Raw genomic sequence first — 18,254 nt, forward strand, 5'->3', positions numbered from 1 at the left:
CTTTCAGATTTGAGCTTTGGGGATTGATTATGTAGGCCCCATGATGAGATCAGCCAATAAAATAAACTGTTTATGGCTTTACTATATGACAGCACCGTCATTTGGAGACAGAATCAAAATATATTGAGTCTGAGAATATGGAGTAAAGTCTGAAAATATTGAATGAAGTATTGAATGAAACCTGAAAATATGGAATGAATCCTGTCATCATCAAGGCACTTGCAGGGATGCAGGCAGTGTTTCACTATAATGAGTCAGTGAGGAACTGTCCTGTTTGCATTACATGGCTCTCTTTGCTGCTTCATATTTCAATACAGTCCAGTTTTGTACCATTAGATTTCCAAAAACCAAAGTGTTTTGATATTCATGTCCATGTACAACTGATTGAATTAATGAGCCATCAAAAGAATGGGTGAGTTATAAGTCAACTTCATGAGGTCCATCTAAATTGTAATGCTTTGGAACACCATATTCTCAGTATATATATACTCTACTGCGCAGATAAGTCTTAAGTCTTAAGATAATTATTAATATTTTAAACTAATGCCTTCTGAGTAAGTGTGATGCTTGTATAAATGTATATATAATCACAGTAAATACAAAAAAAACCAAAAAAAACCAAAAAAAACAGTTTTTCTCAAATACTGGTACTTGAGACAAAATTATCAGAACATGTAACTCCCTGAACCAATTCTGTTAAACTACAAGCACAATTTTACACTCAAATTGCAGTTCTAAAACACACTTTTTTCAAAACACTACACAGTTTTCTGCATTTCGCACAATTTTCATGATAAAAATCTCTTGTTTTCACAAGGAACACATGGTTATTCAAAATTCTAATGTTAATTGCCCTACTATGCACACTAACTATGCACACAGTTTTACAGTTAGAAATCAAAACTTTAGCATGAAAGGGCAACATGTGAGCTCTTCTGTTTTGGACCAATGGAAGCCAACATTGGAAACAGAGGCAAAGCCAGACCCTGATGACTGAGAGTAAGAGGAGGAGGACGGGGAGTACGAGGATGAGGAAGGCCAAGGGCTGTAATCTCTGATGAGATCCGAGCTACTTGGGCTAACAATGAGGGAGGCTGGGCACATTTGAGCAGATACACTGTATAGCATCCATCACCCGGACTTTCTGAAATGAGTATAGTTAAGAAATCTACTCTCACTAGAAAACTGCAGTACTACATATCAATAAAGTACTCAATGAGTACAGTAGTACATTATTGCCTGTGGATTGTTCTGTAGGACTGTAAAAATATAAAGTATGTTTCAAATATTTGGGAAATGAATCCCTACTTTGTATTCCTAAACAGTATATACAGTATTTTACTATTTGTATTGCAGAACTGAAAGGTTACTAACACAAGGTGGACTGGAACGTCTTCTCTTCACAGTGTATTTGTGAATTCGTATATACCCCTTCTCCAAGCTGTGGAAGACGCATGTGGATATATAGCAGCTTTTCATGGCTGGATTTGCCATGCTAGGCAATATTTCCCCCACTGCTTGGCCAAACATTGCTTGTGATATGGATGAGGTGTTGTAGCCAGACCGAAACAGAAGAGAGGATGCAGTATAGTTCTTTTTTGTTTTCTTTTCTTTTCTTTTCTTTTTTACTGAAAATGTATACAGTAAATTCTTCTGTTGTTTTGTATGTAGACCACTGTATGTGCAACTTTGTGTTGGTTGGGATGTACACTGTGTACATAGTTTTTGTGAGAAAAATAAAATATATTTGTTGTTGTGTATTTGTGTGTCCTGAGTATAAATCAATATTCTAAAATATTTAAAACACACTTATGTATGTACTGACTGTAGTAAGTGTAACACTGAACAAAAAAAGGCCTAAGTCATCAAAAGAAGTGTTTTCCATTCAGCATTGTTTTACAGGGTAGTGCAGGTAGTGTCACAGTCACACATTTCCAGGGACCTGGAGGTTGTGGGTTCAGATCCTGCTCTGGGTGACTGTCTGTGAAGAGTTTGGTGTGTTCTCTCTGTGTCTGTGTGGGTTTCCTCTGGGTGCTCCGGTTTCCTCCCACGCTCCAAAAACACACGTTGGTAGGTGGATTGGTGACTCAAAAGTGTCCGTAAGTATGAGTGAAAGTGTGAGTGTGTGTATTGCCCTGTGAAGGACTGGCGCCCCATCCAGGGTGTGTTCCTGCCTTGCACCCTATGATTCCTCTGGACCCACTGCGACCCTAAACTGGATAACCGGTTACAGATAAAGAATAAATGAATTAATAGTGTTGTACATTGAGCACATCAGTGTTCTACTGGTTCTTATAAATGTCTATTCATATGATGGTTTGTGTGTGTCATTTGAAAACAAAATACCACTTTGAGAAGAGATAACTTTGTTTTGAATGTAAAGTTTCATTTTGCAGGAGAATTGAGGAGTTTTGCCCATTGTGTGTGTTTTTTGATTTGTGAGTTCTGAGAGTGAGGCATGCTTTCAGAAAATGTGTGTAAACAATCGAGAAAAAATTACTAATGAATTATGAAGAAAAATAAGTTGGACGTATATTAATAAAATCCAAGTAGTTTACTCAATAATGAAAAAAAAAATGTAGTTCAGTCACAACAACTGAAATAAAATTCAACCTTTATTAAGCATAATGTAAAGGAATAAAGTAATAGTTTGTGTGTCTTATTCATTAACGATAACATTTAGATATGAAAATGAAGAGCATCATTAAGGATATTATATATGTAAATGATCATTATTATAAAGAACATTGATTAATTAACTTGGGAACACATATCAATCCTGTGGTTTTCTCATTTGAAGAGCACCAATTTATTCAGTCTTGCATGATTTCTTCTCTTCAATAATGTTTTCAATCACCTTGAGCAATTTCTCTTTGTTGTTTATGATGTTTAAACCAGCTTTATCACAAAGATCTGTGATCATTTTTTCACTGTAGTGCAGTTTATAAGAGGCATATTTGTCCTCCCACTCCGTAACATGGCCTGAAAAATACACATTGACAGCATAAAGCACACCTGCATTTCCTTTACTTTACCCCAAAGACCAGAAGAACATTCAAAGTAAAATTTAACGTTTAGGAATTAAAATATTTAGTATGCTGGAGTTACCATTGCAGTTAATGCAGTTGAACAGAGGAATGTGAATCACAGTTGGAACTTTTCTGGAACCTTGAAAAACATAGAAATCCTGGGGTGGGTCCCGATGGGTTATATCCACTTTAGGGAAAGGAATGTCTAAGTCTTTACATATTTTAGCAGCATCTTCCACTGTCTTAAAAAAAAAATGGTAAAACTTTACAACAAGGGTATATTAATTAATGGCACTTAAGGCAGTATTAGGTTATAAATAAACTAATTTGAACTGAACAGAACAGAATACACGAATTAGCATTATTTTAGGGTTTTATAAACATTTATTTAATGTTGATTCTTGTCTATTATCATTATTCTATGATTAATTGTAACATCAATTTGTTACAGTCTTAAGTATCGTGAATTAATGTGCCATTATAATTAGTGTTACCAAGAAAACTATGTCTTGGAGTGTTTTATCTGTGTGTGTGTGTGTGTGTGTGTGTGTGTGTGTGTGTGTGTGTGTGTGTGTGTGTTTTTAACCTTAAATTGATCTCTGGAACTGAAGTCAAAAGAAATAATGAGGTCGATGTCTCGTTCTTTTCTCAGTACTGAGAAATAGGGTGAGTTGAGTAACAGTCCAGAATCTTCATATTCTCTTGTGTATGAACTGAGGACACTGGGGTCTACATCTTCCACTAATAAAAAATGCATGTTTTGTATTTAGATTCTATGCTTAGATTAGGCAATCTTGCATAGCTAGTCACAATTTTGTGATAGTGAGTATAGTAATTTCTATACATTTCACAAGAATGGATATAAGCTTCATAGGACTGTGGTCAAGCCAAGTGGAATTTGCACAAACTTTTACTGCATAGATAGTGTTTTATCTGCAGGTTTTTTCTTGTTTGGAACCACTGCTACCACAGATCCAGCCCCATGTAAGAGGCACCTGCAGATAAAACACTGTGTATGCAGTACAAGTTAATAATGGCATGGTTATTGTATTTTAATATAATATAAAAACTATATACATTTACATAATACCAATACAAGAGGAAGGAAAAGATCAATTTAAAAAATGAATTTCATTTCCTCTGTGAGGAGTAGGTGTGTTCTCCCCGTGTCCGCGTGGGTTTCCTCCGGGTGCTCCGGTTTCCTCCCACGGTCCAAAAACAAACGGTAGTAGGTGGATTGGTGACTCCAAAGTGTCCGTAGGTGTGTGTGTGTCTGTGTTGCCCCGTGAAGGACTGGCGCCCCCACCAGGGTGTATTCCCCGCCTTGCGCCCAATGATTCCAGGTAGGCTCTGGACCCACCGCGACCCTGAATTGGATAAGAGGTTACATATAATGAATGAATGAATGAATGAATGAATTTTCTACCTGTCATCTTGTTGAGGTAGTTGTATGTTGTTCCCCAGGTCCAGGTAATACACTTCTCTATGCATGTAACTATGACTGACAAATAATGACGAATAATCTCGAATGAGCAACTATAGTTAGCATTAATTATTAACATCAAAAACATGCCTTCATTTGAAGGGTTCTACTCACCTTCTAAAGGGAAACAGCTTCCAAACCAGTCAAAAAAATGTTTGCACACTTTTAAGGTGCAATTCTTTGTATACGTCCTATTTTCTGTCCATTCAGATTTTTCCGAGAAAACAGGGAAGAACGGCTCTCCTATTTCATTATACTTATCTAAAGAGAAAAACAGAGAGAGAGAGAGATCTGTTTATATGCACACATATACCTTTATGTTGATCTACAGCTGAGGGCAAAAGTTTGCATCTGTTTACTTTGACATGACAAAAGGAGTAATTATATTACAGTTTTTCTTAATTGCTAAAACACAAAACTCTGTTGTCTGAACTAGAAATTTTTTTTAACACAGACCTGTTACTACTCACTTTTATTAAATAAGATTTTTTTTTTAAACGGCATTTTCCTTTGTGGACAATAAAGATTATTTCTACAGTTTCATGATCTGATCATTGTGTTTTCCTTTTTTTCGGTGTTGTGTGTAATGACTGTTCAGTGCTGTTTTTCAGTTTTATTGACTCGAGGCCTGATTTGACAACATTGTTTAGTTTTGAGCACTGCTTGAAATATTTTGAGGCAATAGTTTGGTTTTGCAGGAAGAGTCAGAGGTTTTGTGAATTTAGTGTGTGAATTAGGCTTTGTGTTTACAGTTTGGAGAAATGAATGCATGGCTTTAGGAAAATTGTCTGGGCAATTGAGAAAAACTGTTAGCACTGGCACTGAGCACAGTGACCTTAAATTCACATTTATTTGCTCTAAAATGTTCTATTTTATTACATGCATTTTGTGGAGTGTAAAATAGCTGTGACCATGATTGAATATTTGTCAATAGTAGGTGAACTTAAAGTAGATAAGTTCAGTAGTAATAAGTGTAAGTTTTAGATACATAATACACATTCTCTGAATTATGGAATATGAAGGTAAACACAACCTTTCATTAGGTCATTCATGGTCTTGCAGTGCACTGAAGGATCCTCCTCATTCAAAGAACAGAGGTTCAAATGCAAAAGTGTTGAGAGAACAGTTGAAGCATCCTGATGCTCTGTTTTATCACATTTTATCAAGTCTTAGGGTGAAGAGGAAAATACATCTCAATATAAAACATTTCATTCAATAATTATCAATGTTCAAATTCAATTATGCATCATTTAAAAACAAATATACTGAGATCTTGACAACTAAATATCATAAAAAAGAGATAAAAAGAGATTTACTTTCAGGGTTTCAAAACAAAACTGCAGGGAAGTTCTCCCATGCTTCTTGTAAACACTTCATCTAAAAGATCACATTTGAATATGACATGTTCAATCTAAAAATAATCACAAAGTTCAAATGTTGCTACACATCCCCAAACTTGCAATTCTCGATGGTAAACAAAAAAACCTCCTACTTTCTAGCAGTTTTATCAGTGCCTCCAATATCTCCTTTGCAGCCTCCCACCTTTCAGCAAAGGCACTGCCACAAAGACCTGTGAGGAAATGAATCAGATCAGCTAATAATATATAACATTGAACTGTCTAATTTTGAAGGTCACATTTCCATCTTCAGTAACCCCTCATTTTACTATTTATGAACACCCTTAAATCAGGTGATAACAAGTCTATACCCGTGCCACAGGAGTGTTTGCAAAGGGCACATAGTGCCCACGAGTCAACAATAAAGGAATTCATCAGAGGATCTATTTTCTATGTTTCTGGTTTATATTTTGCATATATCTATTACCTTGTAAGTACAGCATGTCAATTTCTGGCTGCTCCTGGATCATCCTTCCATTCTCAAATTGACTTCCAAAACACAGTGTGTTCACAAAGGCTCCAGTGAGAGAATAACCCGATTCATCTGGAGTTATCTCAAACCAGGGATCTGTAAATGCAAATAACAAGGTCAAAGTCTCAAAGACTATTTAATAACTTTTATAACATTATCTGTACATGAAACTATTAAAGTAGGGGTTCCCAATCCTTGTTCTGGTGAACTTTCTTAATGAGTGGAGACAAATCACAAATCGAAGTGTGAGGTTGCAAAATATTAGAATTGAGAATCAATGATCTGTTATGATCTCCTTTTCTGTTGTTGTTCACCAAAACTCTGCAAATGAATCTTAACCCTGCCTCTGAATCTCCCATGAAACACTCTTACAATTTGTGTTCTTAAATCAAGCACTAAACACACAGCTCATCCATAACCTTTACATAACTGCTGTGGCACTTTTGGCAGTGGACAGGGGTCAGCATCAGCACTCTGACCCGTCGGCTCCATAGAGAAACTTTGAGCACCCTTGATCCTGTTGCCAGTTTACCATTCATCCAATCCTTGAACAACTTTTGTTAGGTACTAAACATTCCACCTGCCATTTCAGAAATGCACTGATTGCAGTCATTTACATGTTACATTTTGGTCCAGGTCAAACTCCCTCAGAGTTTTATGTTTGCCATTATTCCTGCTTCAAACAGCAACTTTAAGAACTGACAGTTCACATGCTGCCTAATGTATCCCACCAATGGACATGTGCCACTGAAATGAGGTAATCAAGGTTACTCGTTTCACCTGTTGTTGGTTTTAATGTTGTGTATCTCTAAAGTGTCTTACTTTTGCAAGGAAATGATGTCACTCACAAAAGTTGTGTGCATAGAAAGGACAAAAATGTATTTTTATTGTATAATTATGAATCATCATTACCAAAATGTATTAAGAATATGTGTACAAACATGCGTACATATTATGCGTGTGAATTATGCGTACAAACATGTCCACCAGAAAAAAAAAAGTATACACATACCCACCCACCCACTCATAAAGGGGCGTGAATTAACACGTAGTTAAATTACCTGCTTTGAGCTCTTTAAATTTACACTGCTTGTCGATTACGGTGTAAATGGGATATGGATCTTTGATGAAGTGTCCCCTCTGCTCTGTGAGCTTGTGTTCATCTATCTGTCAAACACAGAAACATATAAATGTTAATGTACTGTTAAAAAATGTCCAGTAATGTGAGTACAATTATTTGTTATTTAAATTTTTTCTATAAAGTGTAATGCCTAGAACAGGCCTCCAAACAATACCGTCCTATTTACATTTATTTTTGCAATTGCTAAGGCCCAAAAGATGGTACTAGTAGCACACTTTTGGTAATTACTAACTCAAATAGCCTTTCTATTGACATGGTACTCTAAGCTTTTAGGTCATTTTCTACCTTACAGCTATCAATTCTAAAACATACTTTTAGCCAATCACCAAAACACACGTTGCTACATTAAATAAAGCAATACAAACTGGACACCCTGTGATTCCTCTTGGAATACACTGCCATGCAAACACAATACCCATGAACCAATTTCCCAAACCCAGCCCCCACAGGTGAAAACACTTTTATCTTTACAAATCAGTACCTGAGCCCTAAAAAAGAGGTCACAGGTTACACATTTTGGGTCGCACATCAATTGCCAGATCCAGACAGAAAAAAGATGCATCCTAATTTTACAACCCCCACCCCCACTACCTTTTTTTTTCCTCTGGAGTTACAGGCCTATTATATTTTTGTGCTTTGTAATGTGTTACATTATACAGTCATACAGCATGTGTGTGCTTGTTTATGCCTAAAAAATAATCATTACCTCTATAAATGTGTTTTACTTTATAGTGGTTATGTACTAATTATGCAAAAAGATCTTGTTTATTTGTGAAAATATATGTATGTATGAGTATTATGACAGACAGTTACACTGAACACTCAAAAATCAATATGCTAGTAGTGATTTCAGTTTATTATATCAGTGTGTACTTATGGTGTAGAAAAAGCTGTTGTTGGCTATGTGTGTGTAGAGTTTATAAATACCATTCTAGCAAGAGTTTACAAAGATTTTGTTTGACATATTGTGTATGTGGCTTGGCCAGCTGTGTGTTTGGAGAAAAGAAGAGATCATTCAAAAAAATTGTGTCTAAGCGAACTCAAAAAAGTGTAATTAAAAATCAACCATTAGGTGTCAGTATTAAGGAAGTAAAAATATGCTTAATTCAAATACATTCACTAGGTGTCAGTATATTTGCTGTAAAATGGCTGTATAATGGCTGCTCCCTGAATGCCCATTAACATAATATTGTACTGTATATTATTCTTACTTCTTTTACTGTGTAAGACACAAGAAGTGCCGCCCAAACATCAGTCAGACTGAAATTGGGTAGTTCCCAGTATTTCTTCAATTTCTGATACATTTCATCCCAGCAAATATCACCATGGGCAAGTCTATGGATGATGTCTTCTTTCATATGAGACATTTTGGTGGACCATTCGGGTTCTTTATATAATGACGTCATGCACCTGCAGAGAACATAAGATGGACATAGATTCTGATGGACATAATATTCTTGTCAATTTAAAAACACCTTGAGGACTTTTTGTTTTTATTGCAGTTGATCAACAATTTCCCATACTCATGTCCCATGCTTTATTTGTGTCTATTTGTGTTGTAGCATAACATAAAATTGACGGCTCCTTTGATCAAAATGCATCCACTTTTAAAAAATTGTTCCCAGATGTCTTAATCCATTTTGCAGCCTTTAACATAACACTCAAACACAAAAACCCTAATATTTTCCAGTGTGGTTCTAGAAATATAATCTATTCCAGAAAGTATAAGCTTGATTCCAAGCCAGATGGTTTGAAGAAGAGTTTTTTGATGACACACGAGTTCACTTCCCATTTGACCTCTTCTTGTTTGAATTTTCATTTCCACATTAAATGGTTCCATGTGAAACATAAAGGTTTCAGAATCTTTCTCCTTTTGATACAGTAACAGATTCTATAATTCAGGAAACTCAAACTATGTGTCCACACTTAAACATCTTTTAACAGCAAAAGAAAGATGTCTAGTAAAACACAAAAGTGGATGTTCCTTCCGAAACAAGCTTAAGTTGCTTTTGTGGCCTGCTCATGTCAGTTACAGCATAAACTCTGTGGTCGAGAGTCTTGAAGACGGAAGTGTTTATGCCTTCAGTCCCACAGTTTTGGGGGCATCATATGATGGGAGATAATTATCTATAGAAGATCAAAGGAATTGCACTTTAATTTGGAACAAACATTTTGAACTTGAAGTTTAAAACTTTCTTTTTGAGATGGAGGCAAAAAAAGTAAAACAGAACTTGGCTGAACAAAACTGGTTGATTTTGGTTGAACTTCATGGTTTATACTTTATATTCCTCCTTTTTTCATGGATTATTCCTATCATCAATACTCTGCCATATCTCTCTCTTTCCACTATGAACTTTCAATTCTGTACTTTCAGCATTGTGAGCCTCACCAACTTTGTTGAGTCTGTGTGTGTGTGAGATGTTAAAATGTTTTAAATGTCCTAAGTGGTTTGAAAAGTTCCTGGCCAATCTGGCACAACAGCTGTGATATTTAAACAAATATCTCAGGTTTTACAGGGTGACTAGCAGCAGCAGAAGGGTGCTATTTTAACAGATAATGTGACTTCTTTCATTTGTACCCGACAAATATAACATAGTGCAGGTTTAATGCCGAGCATTACCTAATGGTTTATAAATGCCCCAGGACTGGGCCACAGAGCTGTGTTCTTTGGCATGATGAAGCACAATCTAAAACCTGATGAGTTGGTTTTACTGAACAAACATTAACCTCCTAGAATCAGTTAGTGATCCCACAAATGTTGTAGCTGAAAGGCATCAATTCCTTGAGAGTTCCAGCATATAACTTAAATCTTTCTCAGAAAATATGCATATATATAATTACAAAAAAAAATATATATATATAATGATCAGTACCAGGTCGATCCTGAGACTCCACTGAGATACATGATACAGTTCAGCAGTCCTTCTTCACTGAGTTGACTCAGTGACCCCAGCAGTCCAACCATAGCCCTCAGACTCCCACCAGAACCCAGCACTGCAATGTTAGGAACCTCATCCTATCAAAGACACATTAATAAATGAAAGCATTATATTTAATCATATATTTTAATGTCTTAAAATAACTTTTCCTAGTACTGATAACTTAAATTACAATTAATAAAATGTATTCATATCTTAATTAGTTTTTTATGTAGTTGATACATTTTAAAGAAATTACCAAGGGTCATGCAATTAATTAATTTATAAGATTTAAAATTTGTAAAACAGTTCACATCACCCTGTTATTAGTACACAACTCCAGTAATTAGAAAACAATTTCAGTTAAATGCTTTAATGGCAATTTACTCATCTTTACCAGTAAGTATACATTAATTATACTTAGTTTAACTTAGAATTTATCCTACACAGGTTAGCTTTTAGCTACTACCATGCAAACCCCACTCTGTGATCACTGTGGCTCTAAGTTCAGGGTTACTATGTGACTTGAACCTACATGGAATCATTGGGTTCAAGGGCAGGCATGCATCCTGAAAATGATCCATCACCCACACTCTAACACACAATTATAATCAACACTCACACAGCCAGTCCATCTACCAACATTAACTCTTGGAAACCAGAGTACCTGGAGGACCCACACAGGCAAATTCCTCAAAGTGATCTGAGGTGAGGTTGGAGCCCACAAATCCAGAACTCAGGAGCTGTGTGAGAACAATACTACCTGCTACAGTTTTGTTCATTTAAAAAAATATTTACAATTGCAAAATAAAATTTTCAAACTGAAATATTTCTATTTTATATATAATCTTGACTACATTTTTATAGCCATATTATGATATTGTTTTTTTTTTTTTTTTTTGCTTTAGTTGCAGATTTTATATTTTCAAATTCAGATAATATATTTTAGATTTAAATCTAACTTTAGTAATGTTTAGATTTTTTTTTCACTTTCAGTTTTTTTTTCTTCTGCTTTTTTTATTTTTTAGTGAGACTTTTGTTCAATATTATACTGAAAATTACTGTAATTACTGTAACTTTTGGCCCTGATTTGGCTCCATATTTTCAAAGCAAATCATTCAGTTTTATGACAGAACTATATGTTAAAATCTGACAAGAGATAGAAGGAGCGTGTCCGCTGTGTAAATTGTGCACTTAATTAGAAAATCAACAAAACAAGTCATTTGGCTAGGGGTGACCCATTTTTAAACAAGACTGTATATCAGACCAAGGAACATGTATATAATTAATTTACCTCAGTGCACTGAATGCTGTGCTGTTGCAGACATTGCAGAATTGTCTTTCTTCTTGTAGTCAAATATTGCTTCTCAGCTTCATTCAGAGAGTGACCAATTCTTACGTCACTGCAGTATACACATTAAGAGTGGGTAAAACACATAACACAATAAATTTATTTATAATATCATCACATACAGAGATTCTGTAATTAGTTTGCATGTTGAATAGCATAGTGGAGAGCACTGCTCTGACTAGGGTACAGTTCAAAGCTTGTATTGTACCAGTAGAATTCCCTGGGGAAGACCCCTAACACTGGATAAGCTTTCCGTCTGTTGCATTATTAAACCTTTTATTTGCTCTGCACCTTCTACCAAATACTGTGAATTTAAATGGCCAGTTTCTAAAGTTGTAAATCATTGACTGGCTTCAAATTCATTTATTTATTTTTTGTGTTTTTTTTTATAGTTGAGCAATATATTGTTCAGTTCACAAATATATGCAAATCATACCAACACACAAGTTATTTTAGAATTTGTCTCCAAAATTGACTAAAAAAATTGTCTGAAATTAAAAAATAATAATAAATACCTGTACCCACTTCTGCTCTGGTCCATCACAGAAAAGAAAGCAAATATAGGAATTAAAATATAAGAAACATATGAGTATCTAATAAGTATTTAAAATCTATCTAGTCATTAGGGTGAACAAACAAACGTTTTTAAACCCGACTAGACAGTACAATGAGAGGGTGACATTATTATAGTACCAGCCTTTTCCCAACAATGAAAGAGAGGAAGAAAAACTAGCTGAGGTTTTGTTCTCAACTTCTTAATGCAACCACAAAAATGTACGCTTTATCATGTTTTAAGGGATAATTCCATAAATGTCCGTATATTGCCGTTCTCGTTCACACTATTCCCTTACCCCAGAAGGTTTTGTCACCTTCTTTGAGGAGAATGTAAATAAAATCCACCAGTCTATGAGGTCCTACCTGCCCATCAGACACCATTTCATCAACACTGTTCCAGTAAATCTCAGTGGATATACTGCCCTTCATCACATTCATCATAAACAATTCCTGGTCAAGTTCCATTGGCCTTCAAGTCTGCCAGGGTGGATCCTATCCTGAAGAAGCCCACTCTGGACTCCTCAGATTTCAGCAACTACAGACCAGTATCACTTCTATCCGAGTCTATAATCAACTGTCCCTCTTTCTTACCCAGAACCAGCTACAGGACCACAACCAGTCTGGCTTCAAATGGACACACTCAACCGAAACTGCCCTTGAGAAGTTTCAGACAGCAAAATCAGTCAAACTTTCATCTGGATCTTTCTGCTGCCTTTGACACTGTCACACGATCCTCCTTTCGGTCCTCAACAACCTCTGAATCATTGGTTCAGCATGGAAATGGTATGAGTCTTGTAGTGGAAGTAGTATGCACACGTTGTGGTGGCATTTGCACTACATAGCGGAGTCAATGATAATTAATTATTATTTTATTAATAATTAATTATTTAATTCATTTTGCTAAGCTCCATATTTGGGAGCCATTAACTAATATGTAGTGTCCTTACCTGTCTTAATTTTAGCTTAGACAAGTAGGTCATCTTCATATATTATACAGCAGAATTAGCTAGAATGAACTATTATTAATGAATTATGCTCATTGACCCGCAGTGGGTTCTTGACTCTGAAATGGAATCTGAACTAGAAGTTATACTTCCATACAAGAAAGGTGCACACACAAACAAATAACCAAGGGTTGGTTTTATCACACAACTGGTTTATTAATAATAATATCAAATAATGAATATTGATTAGACATTCATATAATAAAATGGATTACAGCGATATATGAGGGAACAGGAAGATTAATATATGAGGGAATTTCTCTATGATAATTATTGTCCTAAGTTCTAAGAAAGGCTATAGTTTATCCCAGCAAACTTTCAGTACCAACCCATGAGCCATGAGAGACATGAGACCATGTGACCTTACGTATCCGGAGATGAACGGGGAGCATGTCGCTGACGGTGCCTTCCGGCACGACTTCCTGGAGAATTGCAGACGCGGGCCTTGTAGGTTGCAACCACGGGCGTTCATTTTCTCCCGAGGCTTTCAGACACAGCCGTCGGAGCTGGTGGTGTTCTGAAGGTCTCTGTGGGGATTCTTTGTCGTCGCTGATCTGCTGCCTTGTGAGAGAGAGACACATCCATGCAGGTCTCTCCGGTGCAGGTTTCCACATCTCAGAAGATCATTCTGAGGGTGCGTGCAGCAGTCCTCTTCGTGGCGTTGTCGTCGTTTGGAGGGTCAGAGGTCTAAGGTTTCCTTCATGCTCTGGGTGTGGCGTTGAAATTTTGCTAGGGTTAAACTATAGCTTTTCTTAATCTGTAGTTTCTATCTGGACCATGCTTTAAAGGTCCAAGACTGTTTAAGAAAGCCATGAGTCTGACGCCTGCAGAGTCATTTCCAAAACTCAGGTCATTTTACTCTTTTAGCCTTGAAAAAGCTAAAAGAGACAACGCCCCAAGTGTCTGGAGCCTTCAAGTGAAGAGTCGAACATCGGAGGAAAAGGGGCATAAGCCCAAAAAGTTCGAAAAACCTTACAAAGCTCAAAAGCTGGAAAAGCTTGTGTCATTTGGCGCCACAGGTTTTTAACTAGAGTTTAGAAAACCCGCCCCGAATACCTGATTCGTCCTCAATGAGAGAGAATTGGAGCTTTTCTTGCTCCTGATTGGCTGTTTCCTGTACCTTGGGAGTGGCATCACATAGAATTTATGACACTTGACAAGACAAAGACTTGACCATCCCTGAGTGAATACTTTGCAATATAAAAGATTATATGTTAAAACACAAAGTAATATAATTAAGAAAAAGATAACCATGTTTCTTTATAATTATTAACCAACTAAACACATAGTATGTGACTACCTTGGTTCTATATAAATTCATATAAACAAAAATGACTTTAAACACATGTAAATTAATTCCACCTATTTTGATTGTCAAAACGGGATTAATTTCAAACAGTTGTGCCCATATACAACTTGTTTTCCATGTAAGAACTTTGGGATGTTTGAGTCTTTTAGAGTTAACAGTCTTTAAAAAGGTGTCCTTTAAAGAGGGCATTGTGGGTTTCAATCAAGATTGAGTCTCTGTGGCTCTCTGCATTCTTTCCTTGGCCCTGGGGGTCCTTAAGTCATAAAAAGGGTCTTTGGAGGGGGTTTTACGGGCCTGCTCTGGAGGTTTATCTCACCTTACAATCTTGGTTTGAGATGTCTCTGAAACGAGCTAAAGTTTGGGTATATCAAATCACATCTTCAGAAAGTCACAATTTCGTATTAGAAATTAATACACATTCATCATATCCACTACAGTCTTATCTGGAGGATCGCTTTTACCAGGTGACATGCAATGTATCAATTTCTGTTCCATTGAGGCGATTCCATTGGTGTGATTCTGGATGACCAGTTATCATTCACAATCCATATCATGACCCGACTTGGTCATGCAGATTCCTAGTGTGAAACATCCAGTGGATCCGACCCGATCCACCCAGTATCCGGTCCGATACTGCACTTAACTCCTTTCTTTCTAGGTACAAGCACTTACTAGTTTTTCCTTCTAGGGTTGAGCACTGACTAGACTGTATTGCACTTAGTATGTTTTATTCTCACCGCAACCCTGAAATGGAGAAGCGGAAACAAAAATGTATTTATGTATGTATGTATGTTTTATTCTTTCAAGGCATCATCACTGGTCCTTGTTCTGACAAGTGTCAGAGGGTCCAAATTCCCTAACCTATTTGTACTAGTCAGAATACACATTCTGTCTGAACACTAAGAACTTTTGTGAGTCTCTCTGGATACGTGCATCTGCTAAATGTTGGACTGAAAATTGTCCTTAGGTGTGAGTGAATGTGTGTGTGTCTGTGTTGCCCTGTGAAGGACTGGCACCGCCTCCAGGGTGTATTCCCACGTTGCGCCCAGTGATTCCAGGTAGGCTCTGGACCCACCGCGACCCTGAACTTGATAAGCGGTTACAGATAATGAATGAATGAATGAATGAATTAATGTTGTAAATGTAAATGTAGTGTTTTAGTACTTTATTTACAGTGGTAGTCAAAGGAACCAAATACTGTTGTAATATGATCATTCATGCATTGTTTGTAACCGTTTAGCCAGTCCAGGTTCGCAGTGGGTCCAGAGCCTACTGTGAATCACTGGGGGCAAATTGGGGACACACCCTGGAGGGGGCACCAGTCCATCGCAGGGCGAAACACACTCACACATTCACATTCACATACACACTCACACCTATGTACACTTTTGATTAGCCAATCCACCTACAGAGCACCTGGAGGAAACCCATGGACACAGGGAGAACACACCTATCAGGACTGGTGCATCGTCCTGTTTTGTTTTTTCAGCTTTACTCATGTGGTTGTTTTCACATCTTGTCACATGTCCCCTGATTATTCCTCAGGTGTTTCCCATTCCATAAAGTATTCAAGTCTCTCTGTCCCCTTTGTGCGTTATTAATGCTGTTCCTCTATGTTTGTGTATTTCATGCTATGCACAGTCTGTAATGCTTATGGGCTTTGTTTAGTGTATTATTAGTTTAGTTCATCATTGAGTACGCAGTGTTTATTTCCATTTTGGTTCAGTAAACGATAATCCTGCATGTGCATCCAGCCTATTTGTCATTGTACTTTGCATTTGTTGTGACAACACCAAACTCCTCACAGGCTTGAACCCACAACTCCAGGACCCTGAAGTTACTATTTTGGTTCCTTCCTTCTCTTCTGCCACACCCATGTCACAGGCTATACCTGGGAGTGATCAATTGCCATGGTTACTGATTGTACTTGGGTGTTCCTCTGTCTCCTGCACTTCTACTTATTGCTGTCAAGACACTGGGTGTGGACTTATGGGGAAGATCTCAGCATTCACAGCAGTTCCCCATTCATAATTTTTTTGTTCTTGTGGGTTATTTGGATGGGGGTAATAGTTTAATTGTTGTTTCTCTTGTGTGTGTATGTGTGTGGGTGGGTGACAATTGAAATGAATTGAGCAATGTATACCATTAGGGAGACCGTTGTGGTGTTGGATAGTGTTCTGCCTGTCATTGCCATACACCAAGCACAAATACTGCCTCGCTCGCTTCTTCCTTTCTTATTTGTGCCCTTTTAAGGCACTTACTAAAGGTTGCTTGTCTTTCTGTATGGCTGTGTTCAGTTCCCCATATACCAGGCAGTTTTATTTTGCAGTGCAGTTCATTAGCTTTTAGTCTATGATCAGCGTTCTTGCTTTGTTCTTTTGTGTATTTAGTAGAAATTCTTCTAATCTAGTTTTCTGTGCTTTCTGCACTCTCTTTATTATGGGCTGTAAATAAATTCTGTATTATTATATTTCCCGGCAGTGTGGTGGCTTCAGGGACCTGGAGGTTGTGGGTTCGATTCCCGCTCCGGGTGACTGTCTGTGAGGAGTTGATGTGTTCTCCCCGTGTCCGAATGGGTTTCCTCCGGGTGCTCCAGTTTCCTCCCACAGTCCAAAAACACACGTTGGTAGGTGGATTGGCGACTCAAAAGTGTCCGTAGGTCTGAATGTGTGTGTGTTGCCCTGTGAAGGACTGGCGCCCCCTCCAGGGTGTATTCCTGCCTTGCGCCCAATGATTCCAGGTAGGCTCTGGACACACGGAGACCCTGAACTGAATGAGTGGTTACAGATAATGAATGAATGAATGAATAATTATATTTCCTTTCAGAATAAATGTTAGGTGAGCATTTGTCCAGATTTTACCCATATTTATCAGGCTCCTTTGCTAACTATACTTTTAAAAATTATTTACTTAAGCATTTTGTATTATGTAGTAATAATCTGCATTTATTTAGTGTTTAAATTGTGCAGTGTACACTGTGGTTTGATTTTTATTTATGAGACAAACTATATAAATTAAGTTGTATGCTATGTAGGAGGTTAATGTTTGTATGCAAAGATGGATTTTATCTCACTATTTTGTGCCAAACCTTTGTGAGGGTATTGTCCAAAAACAACATATCAGTGTAAAAGTACAAAGAATTTAGGTCTTTCACCAACTAATGAAATTTGTAAATGATTTAAGTCAATCAATCTCTTTGCAGCAATGCTGTGGATGTGCATGACCTTTGAGCTCTCAGATGGCATGGCATGAACTACACTTCCGAGGAACTTAAAAAACCTTAAATAACACAGTCTGCCACTGCATCATGAAACTCTGTCATGCAAGGAGAAATCCATACATTGATAGATCCACTAAAATAGCTGTGATCATGTTCATAGTAAATAGAGTGATTTATCTCTCTGGTGAACTATCACCATGTGTATCTCATATATTTTTTATCCTTTACTAATTTCATCAGAAGTGACCAAAATAAAATGGGGCATTGAGAATTTGACAATCCACAAAACAAGAACATATTACTCGATTGAGCTTTGGCCCACAGCTGTTCTACTATTCACTACAATATCTAATAATATATAAATTTTTCCAGATA

General features: G+C 36.9%; 1 protein-coding gene across 3 annotated transcripts; it reads right to left on the reverse strand.

The window, feature by feature from the left end:
- Positions 1–2,628: 2,628 nt before the first annotated feature.
- LOC136700154 (cytosolic phospholipase A2 gamma-like) lies at positions 2,629–13,029 on the reverse strand. 3 transcript variants are annotated; one of them, XM_066675414.1, is made up of 13 exons: positions 12,938–13,029; positions 11,735–11,843; positions 10,396–10,538; positions 8,734–8,932; positions 7,443–7,548; positions 6,337–6,477; positions 6,005–6,082; positions 5,546–5,680; positions 4,627–4,773; positions 4,456–4,530; positions 3,616–3,770; positions 3,109–3,271; positions 2,629–2,982 (listed from the first exon to the last, which is right to left on the reverse strand). In XM_066675414.1, the coding sequence occupies exons 3-13, from the start codon at positions 10,485–10,487 to the stop codon at positions 2,810–2,812; spliced, it is 1,464 nt and encodes a 487-aa protein (XP_066531511.1). In that variant the 5' UTR covers positions 10,488–10,538; positions 11,735–11,843; positions 12,938–13,029; the 3' UTR covers positions 2,629–2,809. The 3 variants fall into 3 exon arrangements, with proteins under 3 accessions (XP_066531511.1, XP_066531510.1, XP_066531512.1); XM_066675413.1 differs by lacking the exon at positions 12,938–13,029 and adding an exon at positions 12,307–12,812; XM_066675415.1 differs by lacking the exon at positions 12,938–13,029 and adding an exon at positions 12,317–12,811.
- Positions 13,030–18,254: the final 5,225 nt, after the last annotated feature.

The sequence above is a fragment of the Hoplias malabaricus genome, chromosome 6 (assembly GCF_029633855.1).
Source record: "Hoplias malabaricus isolate fHopMal1 chromosome 6, fHopMal1.hap1, whole genome shotgun sequence".
Taxonomy (NCBI): Eukaryota; Metazoa; Chordata; class Actinopteri; order Characiformes; family Erythrinidae; genus Hoplias; species Hoplias malabaricus.